Source organism: Gymnogyps californianus, chromosome Z (genome assembly GCF_018139145.2).
Source record: "Gymnogyps californianus isolate 813 chromosome Z, ASM1813914v2, whole genome shotgun sequence".
Lineage (NCBI taxonomy): Eukaryota > Metazoa > Chordata > Aves > Accipitriformes > Cathartidae > Gymnogyps > Gymnogyps californianus.
The window spans coordinates 7244207-7262590 of NC_059500.1; the positions used below are offsets into that span (position 1 = coordinate 7244207).

Sequence of the window (18384 nt, forward strand, 5' to 3'; positions counted from 1 at the left end):
CATCTTTCAATTCCTTGTCCAAAGTGATTACCCAGGTACTTTGGCTCAGATACAGGAAATCGCTTGAACAGATGCTTTGTTTTAAGCATTTGAGCTGGTCTCTGACTTTGGCTAAAGATAAGCGTGTTCTTACTAGCTTTGCTGGCGCACTGTGGGAGCGCTCAGCAGGACATGATGGGAGTAAGCCCTAAAGCAGAGAAACCATCAGAGACATGACAAGGGAGAAAATAGACTTCACACAAGTAGTACATTCTGTGTAGTTTACATGACAGGGAAGACCCATCCAAAATGCTTTTTCTGATATGCTTGGACACTTGGAAATGGCCAGCTTGAAACTCTAGCTTTGGCAGGATTTTTATTGCATATCTGTTTTTGCAAAGGCAAATTTATCTTTCTGTTTCTTATATCAGTTTTCACAATGCTAATACTTCTTGCATTTGAACATTTCCCCTACTTAGAAGATTTTAGGCCAAATTAAGTGTTTCTGCAGTCCACAATTTTCAATTTAAAAACAAATCAGGCATATAGATGTGCACTTCTTCTAGGCATTGTGGTGTCCCATTGATTATTGTAATGAAGTACTGCTAACTTGAGGGCAACTATAGCTTGTATAAGGGCTGCAGTTCAATTTGTGTTACAATAATAATATGATGTGGTGATTGAATTTTTGGTTCACGTAAAGGAGAATGACCATTGATCCTTGATTCAGCTTGCCTCCTAAAATCAATAATACAGAATAATACAGACCAAAAGCCTAGTTTAATCCCAGTCATACATACCTTTACTCCTTTCTTCCCATAAAGTAATAAAAAGCTCTCCAAAATATTTATGTGGTTCAGCTAACCACGAATGCAGCTGGTCTACTTGAGACTAGTCACCTGCCTAGCTAAATCCCCCCAGTAGCCAACATTGACCAGGAAAAGGTGTGGAAAGCATCAGTGAAGTATTGGTTCATCACACCACCCAGGTAACACCAAAACAGTCTTCAAAGGAGTTGGCTTTATCAGCAGTAGCTCTATTTTTGCATAATGAGAGAAGCATAACAGAAGTTACGATACCACGAATTGAACTACAGCCTTACCACAGGCTACAGTACAAATTTAGGAGGAAGTTCAAAGAGCCTATTGACATTTGAACTCATTGCTGTGGTCCAGAAGTGGTTTTAGTTACCTGGGGGGGGGGAAATGGTTGTTAAAATGTGGATTCCTCTTTTTTCAGTACTCCCCTAGCATGACAATGAGTGTGTGATCCGTTAACAAGTCTCGCCATGAAGACCACAGTGAGTTGGCCCTCTTCAGAGAGCTACTGCAGAAGAAAATTATTCATCCCAGTGTACAGTTTAACAAAAGGATCTCAGACACAATCAGACCCACCACTTTTTTTTCTACCATCTCCCCCGTTTTGTCAAGAAAGTGGGTCCCAAACATGATTGAGACAACTGTAAAGAGTGGCGTAACAGAACTGCCCAAGATGGAACTGCAAACAATTATCTGTGTATGTACATGTGTGGGTTAATGTATATGTATGTGTGTGTGATATAGAAATACACACATACATATATAGACCCGCAGGACATTGTAAAATATTATCCCATGACATCTTAAGTAGACATGAGAAGTAGGGACTTTTATTCCATCTTTTTTTTTTTCACGTTTACATTTTAATTCTTAAAATTTGCTTTCCCTCTCCCCTCCTGAACTGCTTTATGTTGCTTATATCACTGCTTTATAAGTTATTTTTTAAGGTGAACTCAAATGATAAATTCTTCTGATTTTGTAAATGCCTGCCATTATGGATAGGAATAAAATTGCTTATAAGAGCTTTCATTAACTTGTGTTTGATACCAGTTACCCTGTGAATCACAAACTGTACTGTCTCAAGAAATAGAAGAAAGCTCATCTTAATTTTTTGGAGAAATTTAATAATTTTCACCTAGTTTGGGGATTTTTTTTATACTTTGCCTTTAAAAAAAGAAGCACTGAAGGTTATTTTTCTTCTTTAATTGAAGCCTAATATCTGCAATATCTATTTTAAATGGAAGCCTGAATTTGATACAAGCTTCTCAGTTTATATAGAGTACTATAAGATTACTGTAAGTGAGCTCCAATTGCTATAGAATCTAGCAATAAAGTGTCAGGGCTTCTTCTGCCCTTGGAAATGAGTTTTCTGTTTAGCATGATCTTCCGTAGGGGTGGTAGTTAGTGAAAATACAGTAGAGTCCTTATCACCGAAACCTTTTCTAACATTTTACTATTATGGTTCCCATTTTCAGTGATTCTCAACCGAATTGTAACCATCCATGGTCCTAATTATAAACAGTGTTTCCCAAGCCCATTCAGAATATCAGGTCACCCTGCTACTTGGGTGTGTATTTTTCACCATGTCTGCCAGAATTAATTCCCCCAAAACTTTCCAGTAAGCAGTCTTTTTTTTTTTTGAGCCAAAATGATGGAGTAAACTTTTTGACTACTAGCCTTGTGAGGGTCTTCCCTTTTGCCATGAACAGAAGAGGAACACAGGTCTGGGCCATTTTATAAGGAGGTCAGCCTATTAGACATGAAAGCTGGGGACAGAATGGAGAAAAGGCATATGGTCTTAAAGGAAATGCTTCTGGAAGCAATCCCATGTCTCTTCAGGCAAAGCTCTAAAACCAAGATTATGGTATATTTAGTTCCTAATGACTTCCAGCTCCCCCAAGAAAACAAAAGTTTTCAGTTGTGTAGTGATCAAAAGGTTGGTGATCAGCAATGCAGGCACAAAGTGGCTAAACAAAAATTCATGCCACAGACAAAAAGCAAAGTCCCCTCCTTGGACTTTGCATGTAGAAGTGGAGCAGTTCTGAGATGTATGTCCATGAAGTCTTGCAAGGAGATTTTTTTCATGAACTTGTGATAAAGAAGCATATGTAATGGGCTCATTGTGATGGTAGCTGCACATAACAGGATGTGTAAGGAATACTACAATCTCCTAACTAATTTTTATATATATATATATAATATATATATAAAATATATGAAAATAAAAAGATGTAACACTTCTTACTCTCATTAGGGCTATTCAAAGATGACACTCTTGGAGGCTTAAAATTATGTTAAAATATCAAAGATTTTGGTAGCATTACTTTTTAGTAATAATAACTACTTTGATTAGTTGTAAACATAAACTAGATAGTCATTATATGGTTTTGTGGACTTTATTCCCAGTGATTATGAGGTGACATTCATTTGCTTATCTTTGGAAAACACTTTGTTGGTGTCTCAAGATGCTAGAGGCCCCTACTATTGATTTGAGTTATAAAAACACAAAATCAGATCTAATTTCCTCAGACCCTTCACTGTTGTCACTAATACCACTGGTTTCAGTGGCTGTGTCCCCAGTGCGCCCCAGCTTCTCCCATAAGCACTGCAGAGTCCAGGCGTCCTTGCAGCCTGCATTTGACATCTATATTATCCTTAGTAGCCTTCTAAGAAGGACTTTAGGACTCTTTTCTGCCCAGTTTCAGTCAGATGACGTCACTGCTACTGGACTAAGATAGATGGATATGTCTGGACTATGCATCAAGTGCCAAAGCCCGTTCACGCACCAGGTAAGTGTGCCCTCAAGTGAGCTCTTAAACCGTTGAGTGCCTCTGGGGTCTGTTGTGTATCTCCAGGGGAACCCCCTGTACTGTCCCAGTGCAGGCTGGGGCTCCTGCAGGCAAGCGGTGTGGCCAGTGACCACGCGACAGCTGCCCATGGTGGCATCACTGAGGGCTCTCTTACAAGACAGAGTACGTGCCGCCGCTGAAGCTTCGTGCTGTGGCAAAACTAAGCAGAATCAGGGCTTAGTATTAATCAGAGACTTGATTTTTTTTTTTCTTTCTGAATTTGGCATTATCTGCAATATTTTAGCTTATAGGCACCTGTTAAGGATGAAAGTCTGACCATTAAATTAAACCAGTGCAAAGAAACCCCTTAAATGGAGCTGCCAACACATATTGAATATCATTATCAAAATCTGTTATCCTAATTTATATACAAGAGCATAACATCCTTTCAGACACATAATTTTTCTTCTGTAGTTCTTGCAAACTCCCTTCTATACAATTTTTCTTACTGCCAGCATATCTTTGTTTCCCCTTTCCATTTCTTTTCCGAAACACTTACATCATTAAACATTGTTGCATTGATCCTGCAGCACTAATCTCGGTAAATACATTCCTGGCTTCAAAGTGAACAGGATCAGGCCCTGCTTCTTCTAGCCTGTCATTTTGTGCCCTGGTGCTGCAACTTACTAGGTATGTCCAGCACTTCTCATACCTATGTAGCCCCACAGACTGGTGGAATAAAAGATGTACAAGCTTGCAAAATTGTAGATCTGGAAGATGTATTTGAATACTCACTGCATATCTTACTGTTAGAATTTTAATCAGATACAAGGAAGCCTAATCATCTTGTTTTCTGTAGGGAATGCTTACATCCCTATGGTTACGCACATGAGTAAAGCTACTTACATGTGCCTTGGTAAGATCAGGTGATAATAACCACACATAGGTTCTGCAGCTGAACTATTGGAAAACAATCATGCTAAATACTCAGCTTCAAAATTATAAGTATCCCTTTGGGTTTTTTTTTAAATATGCATAGAGCTTTTTGCTTGCTCATTTGTTGTCTTTCTTTTGCTTATAAATCCTTGTAGGATTTTCATCACATCTGGAGTATTAATGTGGAAAGAAAGACTATTTCCAAGCACTGACTTTTTACTCCCACTTATGTTTCTAATGCACTAGATACCGGTGTGTAACATAACTGCTGTTTATATCTGTCCTTATGTAACAGCTTATTGATAGTGTCAGAACTTGTCCAGCTCTGGGAGGAATTTTAAGTGGTGCAGGATAGTTTTTCCACATTGGGTTTTTAGATAGATTCTCTCTTTAATATAGAAATAAATAGATTGTGATTCTGTAAATGGGTCTTTCAGGCAAGGTTAAAGTAAGGCTTTTTAAAAAGAGAAGTGATGAAATCTTAGAGTAGCAGAAATAGGGAGTAATGGATCTCTCATCCTGTGAGAACTCTGGCAGATATTCTGGCCTTGTAGAAATCAGCTGAAATTGGGAGTCACTTGTGAATTTCACAGTGAAACCAGTATTTTACCTGCTGCATAAACCTGTGAAAAGGAGTATTCGTACCCAGATTTTATCTCCATGTCACCCAGATTTTATCTCCATGTCTAAGTCTTGTATAGGCAAGAACAGGGTTTAGGGCAAGGAAGAAGCTGTATGAATCACATGTAGAGCATGTGGCCTGACGTGCATTAAAAAAATACGTGGATATTTGCATGCATGGGTTGCACTATTTTCTTAATTGCCTGAGCATGAGGAAGAACTGCAGTTGCACTCCGTGTTCCCTCCCTCCACTGTAGAGTGAGTTTGATGCCTGTGAAAAACGTGGCAATAACCTTGAGTCTTTGACACGCCGTATGCTGCCCAGTGACATAAATGTGCGTCAGCTTGACATGGAGGCATCTCAGAGTGACAGTCCCCAGATCAGAGGGTCGCCCATCAGCCTGTGGCTGAGGCCACGTTTGCCATTTTTTATTTGGAAGCCTTCTGGTTGCAGAGCCCAGACCACCAATGGGTCATGTATTCAGAGACTGTAACAACTTTCATACTTTACCAGCCTGTTCCCCTTAATATAGGATTAAATGCCCCATGTCCCAAGGCATCCAGCTGTTGCTTTCCCTTGCAATGGAAATATGCAACAACAAATACGTAGGCTAATTATTTATTTTAAATAATTCAAATTAGGAAGGAGTGAATAGAATCTTGCTTCTTTAGGGATAGCAGCTCATGCATCAGAAGGACAGCTTCTTGAACTGTCTAAAAATCATTTAAACTTTCCCCTGTTCTGTGGCTAGTAAATGAAATACTGCATGTAAAGATGATTTGGAATTAGATGGGTAATTTAATGAGGGACCAGCTGTTACAATATTCAGTGTTGAACATTTTATTCTTTTTTGCCCTTTAGCAGTCAAAATGAATTTTCAGCTGATACATGTTACACTGGTTTCTATTTCTCAGACCAGTTAATTATTTTTAAGTGTTATCTCCTGTTCCTAGTCAGCTCTGATGCTTTGTTGTTGTGGTTGCTAAATATGGACTGGATTCTTCAAGATTTGACCCTACACATTTGCATTTGGAGAATGTAAAATAGAGCTCAACGATGTAAAAAAAAAAGATCAGTACAGGTAAATTTATTTTTCTTTAATTCACTGTAAGTGATGATATAACCATGGCTCCTGTCCCAAACATGCTTGGGTTTGGTTGGGCCCTAAGGATGGGAATCCTGACAAAGCACATCTTTCAAATAAAACCCAAAAAACTCTTTCAACAGTGACAGCTCATTTCTCCTCAAACTGATCCCACTAAGGATCTAATTCAGGACTTAATGATACGAAACAACTATAAAGATTCAGTATACTCAGAGATAAATGAGTTAGATTTAAATTTTAGTTTGTGCAGCTTCCTCTGCTTTCCAGACATTATTGGCTCAGTCCTGTAAGCTGCTACTCATGCCAGTTGTCCTGCTCAAACTTTGATGAAACCACTCACATAAGGTCTTTTTTTGGTAGGATTTCACCCTGATCTGGGTAAAATATATAATTTATCTGAGGTGTGACATTATTTGGCAGATATATAAACTGAGTAAAGAGAGCAAAATACAGAGGGTCTGATGAAATTACCAAAAATGGTGTTTCAACCTGAAAAACAAGAAAAAAGTCCTTATCTAAAATACTGCTTTGAGTGCATGCATGCAAATTGTCTGCCAGTGTTGTTATCTTGGAAACAAATTACAGTAACAAATTTAGAGAAGATAAATGGATCATCTACTCAGCACATTAAAACTCTGATCCTGCAAACACATTCACATTTGTTTGAAATTAAGCCTGCACCTAGTTAATTTTAAACAGATTTAAGAATACAAGTAGTATCCTTCAGGAAAGTGGGACTGCTAATACACTAAAACCATGCTTGAGCATGGACAATCTAGAAGCTCTAAATTAAGTCTTCCCTAAACAGACATTATTTAAAGATTTTACGAATGCAGGAGCATGTTTATGTATCTAGTACTGATATGCAGAACAGATTTGGCTTTCTTCTGTTTCTTATTTTATTAGAGCATTGTTCACTACTACATGAGCTATTTTTGTGAACTTGTCCTTCCATCTTGTTTTCAATTGTGCAGCCATAGTTTCCCTTGACATAGCTAACAGCTTTGCAATTTTAGTCCAAAATTCTGTTTGGTCACTGTTCTTCATTTAAGCTTAAAATGTATAAGAAAGCCTCTCATGTAATGGGAAAACTTGCCATAAAAATGTATAAAGGTTTTCTTGGGTACCTGTTTTCACATTTAATAAAAATGCAATTTTCAGTTATAATTTGAAATGGTCACTTTCTAGCCACTATTTAATTTCAATGTGCAAAAGAAATTGAGAAAACAAATTACCTTTTTTTTTAATTTATTTATTTGTATTCAGCATCATAAATATTTGCTGAAAGACATGGTTTTGGGGAAATCAGATCAAAACAAGATTTACTACCTAGCTGCTATGAATAATACAGCTGGACTTTATGTTGAAAGCTCCTTCCACATCCCCAAAAGTGGGTTGCCTAACATGTGATATGTACGACTTTGTAAAAGCCTAATTCACAAATAGTAATTTTATTTGTCTGTTCCGTGTTTTCACTGTATATCTCATGGATGATTCAGGGTGCCCCTTAGCTGTGCAGGGTTCTGTGGTTGTATCTCTCAGAAGAGTAACCGAGTGGTGAAGCAGGCTTGTTCGCAGGGTCTGGTAATTAAGGACTGGATAATATATCCAGCAGGTGTGCACTCAGAAACAAGGTATTCATACGCTACCTCGCTGTTCCCTTGAGAACTTGTGCAGTTCTTGCAGTTGGGTCTCGGGCTCCCTTAAGATTTTACAAAGCTGAGACGAGGAGCTGAATTTTGCTAAGAGAAACTTCTGGCAGTTTAGCACTAGTTTTCATAGGGAATCAGCACAAAACATGGGGATTTTGAAAGGGGATGCATTTTCTCAATACCCTGGGTGTACTAGGAAATAGACCATACAATTTCAAAGTTTGGTCTCTTACAGAGATGTGTACAGTTCATCAGATTAGGAGGGAATTACAACAATAGCCATGACCAAACCTATGTTTGTCCCTATAGAGTGAAATCATCAGTAATTGCTTTTGATGTGAAGAATTACTGCTATGGAACAACTGCTCCGATCCTTGAGGAGCCAAATTATCAACTGGATGAACTGGATATTTGTAGGCTTTATTTTTGTCATTTAATCTTCGTGGGTTTTTCTCTCTCGTTTGGATTTTCCCGTTAAATGTAGCATGCCAGATCTTTGCACAAAAATAAGAACAATTTGCCCAATAAACATACAGAAAGTTGTTCACATCTGTAACTAGAGCCCTACTGTAGAGAGTTTATTTCATTAGAGACACTGAGTGTAACAACAAATAAGGAGTGGCAGTGCAATATCCTGACAGCTCTTACTGTTCAAGATTAGGAAAGTTAGCATCTCACAGACTCGCACATTAGATGGGATGATTTCTGACAATGACATAAAATAGCTTGAAAGAAAAGCTCGTATTTGCCATGCAGATTGGAGGAAAATAAAATCCAAATAGAGCATATTTAATTGAAGTAGAAATTTACTAAAGCTATAATTTACTAGGAGAGTTTGAGAAGCATGTTACTTGATAACATACTTAGCAGCAAAACTGGTAGCTAGGGTTCAGTAGCTACTCTTTTTTTAATGCAGAGTTGCATCGCAGAGTTGCATCCTGCAGAGTCTGTAAACCCCAGCAGAGAGGTTGGGTTTCTTGATGTAGGCAGGTTGTGGACCAGGGACTGCGATACCCACGGGCCACACCTTCTGCTACACAGAACAAAGTGCAGATGCCCTTCCAGCGGACGTCAAAGTCCATCTCTAGCAGGAGCGCAGAGCATGTCCAACAGTTTAGCGGAAAAGAAAAGCAGTGTTTGCAGAAGTGTTGTCTATAAACATGATGTTCAAAAGCAGGTATAAGCCGTTCCCCAGTCTATTTTAATTTTTCTGATTAACTCCTAGTTTGATTTGATTTAGATTTACATAAATGGTTAAGGAAGAGAATACAAGTTCCTAAACTAGGGCTGAAATACAGACATGGAAGAGTGGCATGAGTAAAGTGGAAGCTGGAGCTTTCTGTTAGTTGAGAATCGAGTAAAATTTTATTATTTTTTTTTTTTTTTTTTTTAGGACAGAAAGCATCCATAAAATCAACTTTTTTAGCCTTGTAGTGGCTATTTGAGAAGTGTGAATCAAAATGCTGTATATGCTTAGAGACCAATTTTGAGGACTTTTTTTTGTGGCAAGTGTCCCCTTGCAAAAATGTTGCGGTGCATCTATTTTGTGCATGTTTGCCTAAAACCACAAAAACAAATCAATTTTTTTATAAATTGCTGTACACACATCTGGCAAACACTTGTTTCTGGTGGGAAAAGGAGGAGGATTTGATAGCTGGTGGGTTACCATATTTATGTGAATTACTTAAAGCATTGGTAAACTATTGTCAACTTTGTTCATATTGCACAAGGTACTGTGTAGTCTACTGCTGGCATTATAACCTCAGTGGTCCATGCATATTCTGTAAATTCCTGTAGGTTTTGTGTAAGAAACTTTGTCACTGTTGCTTACTACTGTAAATTCTTGTTTTGAAGCAAGAGGTGGCTTTTGGTTGTACAGCCTTGTGTGTTATATACTACAACAGTACTTGTTCTGTCATCAAAACTTGCTGTTCACATATCGTTAAAGCTTTGTTAAGCACGCTTAGTGGTTTCAGAATTTATTTCAAACAGCAGATATATAAGCCATTTGCAGGACTATTAAATGTGACGTAAGAGAATTCAACCCAGTTCATACTGGTTGTGAGAGCTTGGGGTTGGATTTTAGCAGAGAACAGGCAGCTGCAGGTTAGCACATTTCGCGGCTGCGTGCCGGGTATGCAGCGTATGCTTTCCAGCTGCAGGCGCCTGCAAGCCTGAGAGATCCGACCCTGTGCCGGGAACTGCACAGGAGGGAAAGCCTCTCCTCTTGCTGTCCCCCAGCCAAGGCACCTACAGGACCTCAGCAGACTGTCACAGAGAGACCCGCCAGCCTGCAGGCTTCCTTCCACCAAGTGAGCAAAGACACGCTAGCTTTTCCTCTGGTGTCTCTTTTTTATTTTTTTTTTTTTTTTTGCCAAAAGCTGCATTGGTGCCAGGACAGAAATCCGTCTCTAAGGGTATGCAGGGGGTAAAGCACTGCCTCTGTATGGTGTCCTTGTCCCCAGCTACCACAGGCTTTATGTGAGGCAGTGTTTTAAGGAGAATTTAATTCTTTGTCTGTTTATCGAGATAGAAAAATAATCTGAATTCTTGGACTCTGGATTCCTTTTTATTAGTATTTTATGATATACAACAAAGACCTGAAAATGTGTGTGTGCTCTTTGCTGGTTACTGATATCAGAAATTCAAGTCTTGTCTAGACTGAAAGACAGTGATGGGAAAAGCGAAAAAGCTGGCAAAATTGAAGGAGATTCTTTCTTGGATTATTTTAAGTACTGTCTTTTATTTGTTTTTATTGATAGTTTAAATGACTAGGTCAATCTTTTGAATAAAGGCAGTCTTTGTTAGTGACTTTGCACCTTCACCACTTCACGTAAGGCTTTGAGTACTTGTTTAATAAATAAATGTTAATAAATGTAAAATAATAAATGTTCCTCACTCTTCCAAGCCAATCTGTAGATAAATTCCCTATATTTCTAAGGTCAAAAAATGTTTCTACAGATTACTTCAGTGCTTTACAGAGGACAACAGGGCAATCCCAATCCCATAATCCCAAGTATTTGTAGGTCACATTTAAACAATTAGGCAGGTGTATTTTAGACAAAGAATGACTTTGAACATCATAAATGAACCTAATGTTCAAACTCCACTCTTTGGAAGTAAAGGAAACCTCAGTAGTTTTCCAAACCAGCAAGAATTAAATTTGTCACTATAAATATTAATGTAGAAAATACATGCAAAACTTGATACTGCCTCTGACCTTAAGCATTGATAATATTGGGGATCTCAGAAAGTTTGTTTCAGAACAGCTGTATTTCTCCTCAGTGTGTGCTTCATCTTCATTATCGACAGCTACCACAAAGAGCCAATCCATGCCGTACTGAAAGAATTCAGAAGCATGGCGATACAAAATTCCCACAGCATCATAAATACGCAGACGTGTGTGCATGTTGTGTTAGGATGAGTAACCACTCCAACTGCAAACTTCTCTGTACCTTGTGTGTAACTTTTAAAAGCAGCCTCTGGCATGGTTTCAGAATGGCAGTAGTCTGTGTTGATGAGAGGTCCAATACGCTGCCTGACAGTGATCCCTTTCCAAATGGTTTAGGGTCTTGCTTTGGGGGATCGTAACTATCCCAGCTGCAGCCCTTGGAAGGAGTTGTACCATGGATGCATCTTTATTTGAAGCCCTTAGACTGTGTCAGAAAACAGACCTGCCCCTGAAGGCTTCCTTTCTTTCAAAATCCTTTTTGAAATGTACAGCTGTTTTCCACGGCTGTTGACGCGCTGAGAGGTTTGGTGGTGTTAGTTCTGTTGTACCAAAATACAACCCTGTGTGCGTTTGTATATTGAGAGAGCCTCCCCTCAGAGAGTGCCTCTGACAGCCAGTGTAGTACAGCTCTGGGAATACGGTGTTTGGAGAAGCCGCCTTGTCTAAGGACCGCACAAGGGGAACGAGGTCATGAAATCAAGCCTCACTGTTTTATCTTTAAACAGTTCGTTGCAAGACCGGGCAGGTGCAAAGACATGGATTGTGTAGGTCACTGACCACAAAGCGTGTCTGGGTTGGAGCCTCAGACGAGGCTGTTACAGACTGTGTTTTGTAATGGTAAGACCGTACCACCACATCAGACTTGTTTCTGCTCCACACGGTGGCCTGATTCATCCTACCCTAATTTTAGCTGCCTAAAAATTACCAGCCTAGGTCTCTTCTGTAAGTCGGAGGAGGGACAGAAGAGGAGATGCCTCTGGAAGATTGTATTATGGCATTAATTGCCCTCTCCACTGATGAATGCTGCATGCTTTTAAAGGCCTACAATTAGGTGGAATGAATCCAAGGGTTTATATTTAGCTTCAAATCCCTGTACACAAAACTGTATTTATTTGAGCCTGGTGTGGGCAAGAATAATGCAGCTCCTAAGAACCTGAATCTGAGTGGCTTCCAGATGAGTTTCTGAATCCTTCAATCTCAAACACAAGATTTCTGCCCCATAGTTGCTATTTTCTTCATCTTTCCTTGCTTTTTTATAAGCAGGTGTAACTTGAACTAACTTGTTTGAACATTTCTAGAAGGTTTACACCTGCCTAGACATCCTCACCTTTATTTAAGTGGGCTCTCTCACTCTTTGCCTGCACTGATTCATTCATTGAAAGCAAGACATGAAGAAACCATTGCATAGAGGAATCAACACCAGCAATAGCATATACTGCTTTTAAATTCAGCTGTGAAGTTGTAACTAAGATATTAATGTTTATACTTTCTAGGGATGGCTAAAAATTCCTTTCCTGAGAGCTTTAAGGAATAAATCTAGCAGCTCCTAATTTAGCATTGTGAGAATACAGGTAGTAATGGCAGTTTATGGGGGTTTTTTTTAGTAAACTTGTGGTAAATTTATATGATTTCACATACTGGTTTGGAGATGAGGAAAGTATCCAGTTTCAGATAGACCAGATCTTTGCAGACAGCATTACTGCGGATTGGCAAAGCCCGTTTATAGCAGGTTCCACCTCAGGCTTGCACCACACACCTACCTTATTCTAGGTCAACTTGATATCTTTCTTCATTAACTGCCGGTATGAAATCATAACAGCAGTTGTACCAATTCTTGTTGCGAGCTGAGGAACAGCTGAAGTTTGCAAAATGTTGTAACTTGCACCTTTTCACCTTCATGAAGTGTCCACGTTCTCACAGCTGGGCCTGAGGCAGCAGCTGCCTCCAAAGTTGCCATATAACGTCATCACACAAAAGTGGGTGTAATTTTTTTGTGAGTTTTAACAGGAGCGGTATTGATACATTGCCTTTATTGCCCGAGTTGTGAGTCATTATTTGTTGAAAATGATGTGCATCTTGTGTAGCTAGGAGTAGAAAAATTGAGAATTGTTTTTTATGATATGCTAGTACAATCCCTGCTCTGCTGTTCAGTATTTTGAGTGCCGAACTTAACTAAGATGTTACCTTCACGGATTATCTTAGCCTCATCTCTGCATGAAAATGGGTATGAATTTCCACTTACTGTTTCTGGGTTCTCAGTGAATTCTGGGCCAAAGGTGAAACAGTTGCAATGGGAAAGACTGCTGTGGCAGCCACTTACCGACAACTTTTCAGATGCATAAAGCCGTTCTTTCTGTCATCTGACACTCTTCCAGTTTTCTCAGTGGATCACCATGTTCTTGAATATCTTGATGGGTGTTGTCAGCCAATGGAGGAAAGGTGGACAAGCTCACCTTCCAGGAAGGGTAGAAATGTAGCAAGTAACGAGCTATCTTCTCCAGCAATCATTTATTTTTAGTGCTTAACTTTCAATTAACATTTGTATCTTCAGTTATTATTTTACCATTCAGTATCTTGAGGTGGTATGAGCAAAAATATATGAATATATATAATTTACAAGACATATAGGCTTGTATTGTGCCTTTGTAATTCTCTTCAGCTTCAGTATCTATAAGCTACAAGCAGACAAAACTTCTTCCCTCTTTTGGGGTGTTCTTTACTACATAGTAGCTGATGGCTTCATTAATACTGGCTATTTGAGTCTTCTGGGGCTAACATTTATGTTTTCCCGGGTGAAAATGCCATAGTATTCTCACCAGACATAAGCACAATGACATATCACTGCAGTGCATGCCATCTCTTAGCTTTTCGCTACACGTGCTTGCATGTTGAAAATTTAGAAATGCTGCTGTATAAATTGCTACATTGTTTACCCAATACAGGTGTTTTTCAGCATCCCTTTTTTGCTCGGAACTCCCATTAACTTGAAAGTTAGCAATGGCTTGAAGGGGGGTTTTGGAAGCACAAAGGATGCAGGGAGCGACTCTTCAGTAGTTTACAGGCTGCTGTAAATTAATGTCTTCTCAGCAAAGAAATGTAGCATTTTAGCAGTAACTTCCTAGTGAAAACACTGAGCGTGCTTATCACTTGATATTTTAAGAAAAAAAAGTGTCAGTCTGTGTAATTGTATCTCGTCTAATTTTGACACTTAACCAGTAACACTCAATGAGGTATGAACCTCAGTTTTATCTACATGTTCATGATATACCGACCAACACAGAACTGAAAGGTGAACAGCCATGTTTTAGTATCACAGCTACACAAGAAATCACAGTTTTCAAGAGGTTCTGTTTTGATTTTGTTTCTTTATCTCTAATACATTTTCACCGCATAAGTATTTTTCTGTATAGTTACCTGAGGCTTCCTTTCACCAACCAAAATAGTCTGTAGCCTTCTGCACTGTGAAAGGCAAGCCCTGTGGAGAAACATGGGCTTTGCGCTTGCCCAGCAAATTAGCAGAAATTTCATCCAAGCCATAAAAGCCTCTTATGTTATTCTGTGTTTATGTAATTAAAGCAATTATGGATAGGAGCTTCAGGAATAACGAGGTCTCTCTACCCTCCATTTTACTCTCTCTCTGTACTTCGTAGGGATTTAAGAGTTCTTTTTTCAAGGCTCAGCTGTGTCTCTTTAAACCAGTGCAGTCTAAGCATCGTGTGAGATTCAGTTTATGGAGATAGCATTGGAGTGTGAAAGATTTACTTTTGGTAGCAAGGAGTAACGCATGTCCCTGTGGACATGGACACTTGCAAACAAGTCTGATACCAAGAATAAAAAAAGTCAAGATGGTACCAGTACATCAGACTCTGTACTACAGTGGGGTTTTTAGCTTTTGTCATTTGTATTTTATTTTGCAGGAGAGGAGTTGGGGAATCTCAGATCACATGGGGAATTTTAGAAGTATATCACTCAACAATCATTTTATAAAGTCTAACTTCAAAATGCACTATGATTTATTACAAAAATATATTTTCTTCTGTTTGCTGACATAGTTGTTCCATTTTGTGATAAGTTAAACTCAGCAGTTAATTTGTTGCACTGGCTAGCTGCATGAATTCATCCAGTGTACATATGTACCTGTGCAGCATTACTTTGGGTTTTGTATTTGAATTTGCAGTATTGATTATTATTTTTGTATTTTACTTTGCCTCTGTTATTGGAATTGTAGTAAACATAATTTATACATATGATTTTACAACTGTTTTGCAACTGAAAAGTCTTCTTTAAATTGTAAAGTTTTATTGATGGATACTCATTAAAATGGTATAAGAATTATATTAACAATTGTGTTTTGATGCTCTCTGTACATAAATATATGTCTATTTATCTGTTTAATGGTGCTTGTGTCTTGCAATTTTGGATACATTTTAGAATAAAGTTTCATTTTACAAGAAGTAGTTGTATTTTCACAAGCTGTGTCAAAAAAAAACCTTTTTTCCACCAATAACTAGGGTTATGAAAGAAGCACAGGAATCTCCAGAACATTTATAACTTCAGGCAGTAATACTTTTGTTTCAAGAATATAGAAATATACAGTCTACAAAGATGCACAGCTATATATTGTAGCTGATTCACTGCAGTAAATGACATCTGTATTTAAAACATTACCAAAAAGATCCTTTGTGGAGGCGTGTCCTACAGCTGCTGACTCCATTGGTAAGAAAAGTTTTGTGAAGGTGTTAATGATGTCACGATTATCACATTAGTCTGTTATTTTCCAAGGAACGCTGAAGCTCTCTAGTCGTGCATACATCTGTTTAAATATAGAAGGAATTTTGGTAGAAACCCAAAAACCAATTCTAGATTACAGGCTTCTGTGGAATTTTGGTTCTTAATCGGACCTCCTTTGCTACCCCCTTGTTCTGTACCATTTCTCAGAATAAATTCTAACTTGGATGAAATGCAGGTCTGGAGCAATTACGCTATTAGTTGAGTGGGCTGCTAGCTGTCTATGTGCTGTATGATTGAATAGTACTTCTTGCTAGCTCTAATGGCTTTATTTTACAGAAGATTTATTCGCATCTAATACTGAGCTCATCTTTTATTAACAAAATGCCTTACCTCTTCTGGCACAATTCTTCTGCAGGCATTGCACTGTGTGTTGCTCTTCAAAGCACTCGTGAGAGATGCTGTTGTGCTGCACAAAGCTTTTTAAGTTATGTTGCTTCAATTACAAATGCATGTTACAAGGAGATGATAACCTAATATCCATTCTGTTTTTTCTTTGTAAATGTATTTAAAACAGTACTGCACCTGTTGTTGTTGTTTTTACTATTTCAGTTCAGCAGGAGAAGCCTCAAGCCATTAAGTGCGAATCATTTCTTGACAAAAACTTTTTAAAACTGCATTAGCAAGCAACAGTTCTGAAAGGAAGTCAATTTCTTAGTCAGTTAACCAAACTTTTAAAGTTGAGCTCACTCTAATTCACCACCAGTTCTCATTTCAAAAGAACAATTTCACCAAAGTCAGTGACTGAGTGATGTATGGGTTTGGATGTAAGGCACCCTCGATCTGCCTTTGACCATTTGTTCCTCTCACCACAGTGGGCATCAATAAAGAGAAATCTGATGGTTCACAAAGAAGCTTCCCAGAGGCTGCCTTAGCCACGTAGTGTTGGTCCAGCTACCTTCATCTGGTGGTGATGCCAGAGGTGCTGGTATAGGCTACTGTGCCACAAAAGGTACTTTTCAACTGGGAAACCATTGAAAAGCACAGATCTCCTCTGTGAACTCAGACCAGTAACTTAATTTCTCTGATTTTTCAGCTGTGAAAGGAGAACAAGACTGACCTTGCAGGTATTTTCTCAGGACAAATACAGTGCAATGGAGACCATGTGAGAAGCTAAAGGGGTGTAAGGGACTGCAGAGAAAGGAATCGCTGAAGCCAACTGGAAGACTGGCATCAGAGTCTGTTACCTCAGCAGACAGGGTCCAAGAAGAGTAGCTGGAGGGCAGGAGAAATGCAGCTTACGAAAGCAGAGGCTTGTTTGGGAAAAGGGCATTTTAGGCTGTGAGTTCCCTCACCTCACTCTCCAGCTGTGTCTGCCAAGTGTCCAAAGCAGTGGAAGCCATGTGCATTGCTCATTTGGATCCTGGGTGGCCATTCCTGTTCTTGAAGGGCAGCTCCTACTTCCAACAGACATATTTCAAATTACATCCTTCCCTGAGAAATCAAGAGGTATGTACAGCTCTGAGGTGTGCTTTTCAAATACCAGCTTTCCCTTACCCCAACAGAAACAAGAAAAGTTACCTTTTCTGGTTCTCTAAAACTCCTCCATACAGCCTGAGAGAGGTCTGCTGACCACTTGCCCCAAGCATGTACTCCTCCACATACTTCAGAAAGTTTTAGATGTGAGCAAATTTAGATTTTACATTTACCTCTCTGTTACACTAACAGCTTTGTAGCACCTCATCTCACAGCAGACAACAGATATATTATGGGCCAAACACCTGATCACTGGGACTATGTTGAATAGAGGTGAAAGCTACCTGTGAAAGAACAACAAATAAGCATTATGTTAGAGAAGGCCTGGTCAATGAGCATGACAAGGTAGACCTGAAAACAAATTTACAAATTACTGGCCTAGGCAGGCAAAACACAAGTTTTTTTTTTTTAAAGAGAAAAATGTTTAGTTCTGTTTAAAGACTCTTCCTTCTGAGATCCAGGATCCATGGTGTGAGAAGTTTTTGTCATCTGGATTGAGCAGATGAGGAAGGAGAAAATACTGGCTCCATACTGTTTGCAAACCCTGTTCAGGTAGCAAGACTGAGGTATGCCACTGCAACTTCCAAGAGAGTGTTTCTTTCCTTCACAGAAGCCAGTCAAAGAAGGAAAGAGAAATCAGTACAAATTTCTTTTCTGAAGCAACAGAATAGAAATATATCTAGGGAATAGCACAGCATGCTGATTTTCAGAGCCAGTATCCTCTGGAATGTAACTAGTGTGATGGTACAGCCATCCTGTTGCTTGCTAAAAGAGTATGTGACAAAGAAACAGAGATCTTGCTATAGTGCAATGATAGTAACAGACCATGTGGGAAGAAAATCCCTACTGCACTGAGAAACTCTATCTTGGTGAGGCAGGTTGGTTAAAATTCAAATTTTCCCAGCTGTTATGGGTTAAAGCTGGATCTTTAACAATGTTTAAATGAACAAGCATTCATGGTATAAATTCATTTCTGTATGTTTTTAA

General features: G+C 38.9%; 1 protein-coding gene across 22 annotated transcripts in view; it reads left to right on the forward strand.

Annotated features, from left to right (window-relative positions):
- Positions 1-3096, forward strand: part of SSBP2 (single stranded DNA binding protein 2) — a 188493-nt gene extending 185397 nt beyond the window's left edge. For 21 of the 22 annotated variants that reach the window (XM_050912629.1, XM_050912642.1, XM_050912634.1 and 18 more), the window contains one exon: positions 1219-3096. In XM_050912629.1, the coding sequence (XP_050768586.1) occupies positions 1219-1248 (30 nt within the window). In that variant the 3' untranslated portion in view covers positions 1249-3096. The remainder of the gene's footprint in view (positions 1-1218) is intronic. The other variant, XM_050912632.1, reaches the window with a different exon arrangement.
- The last annotated feature ends 15288 nt before the right edge of the window (positions 3097-18384 follow it).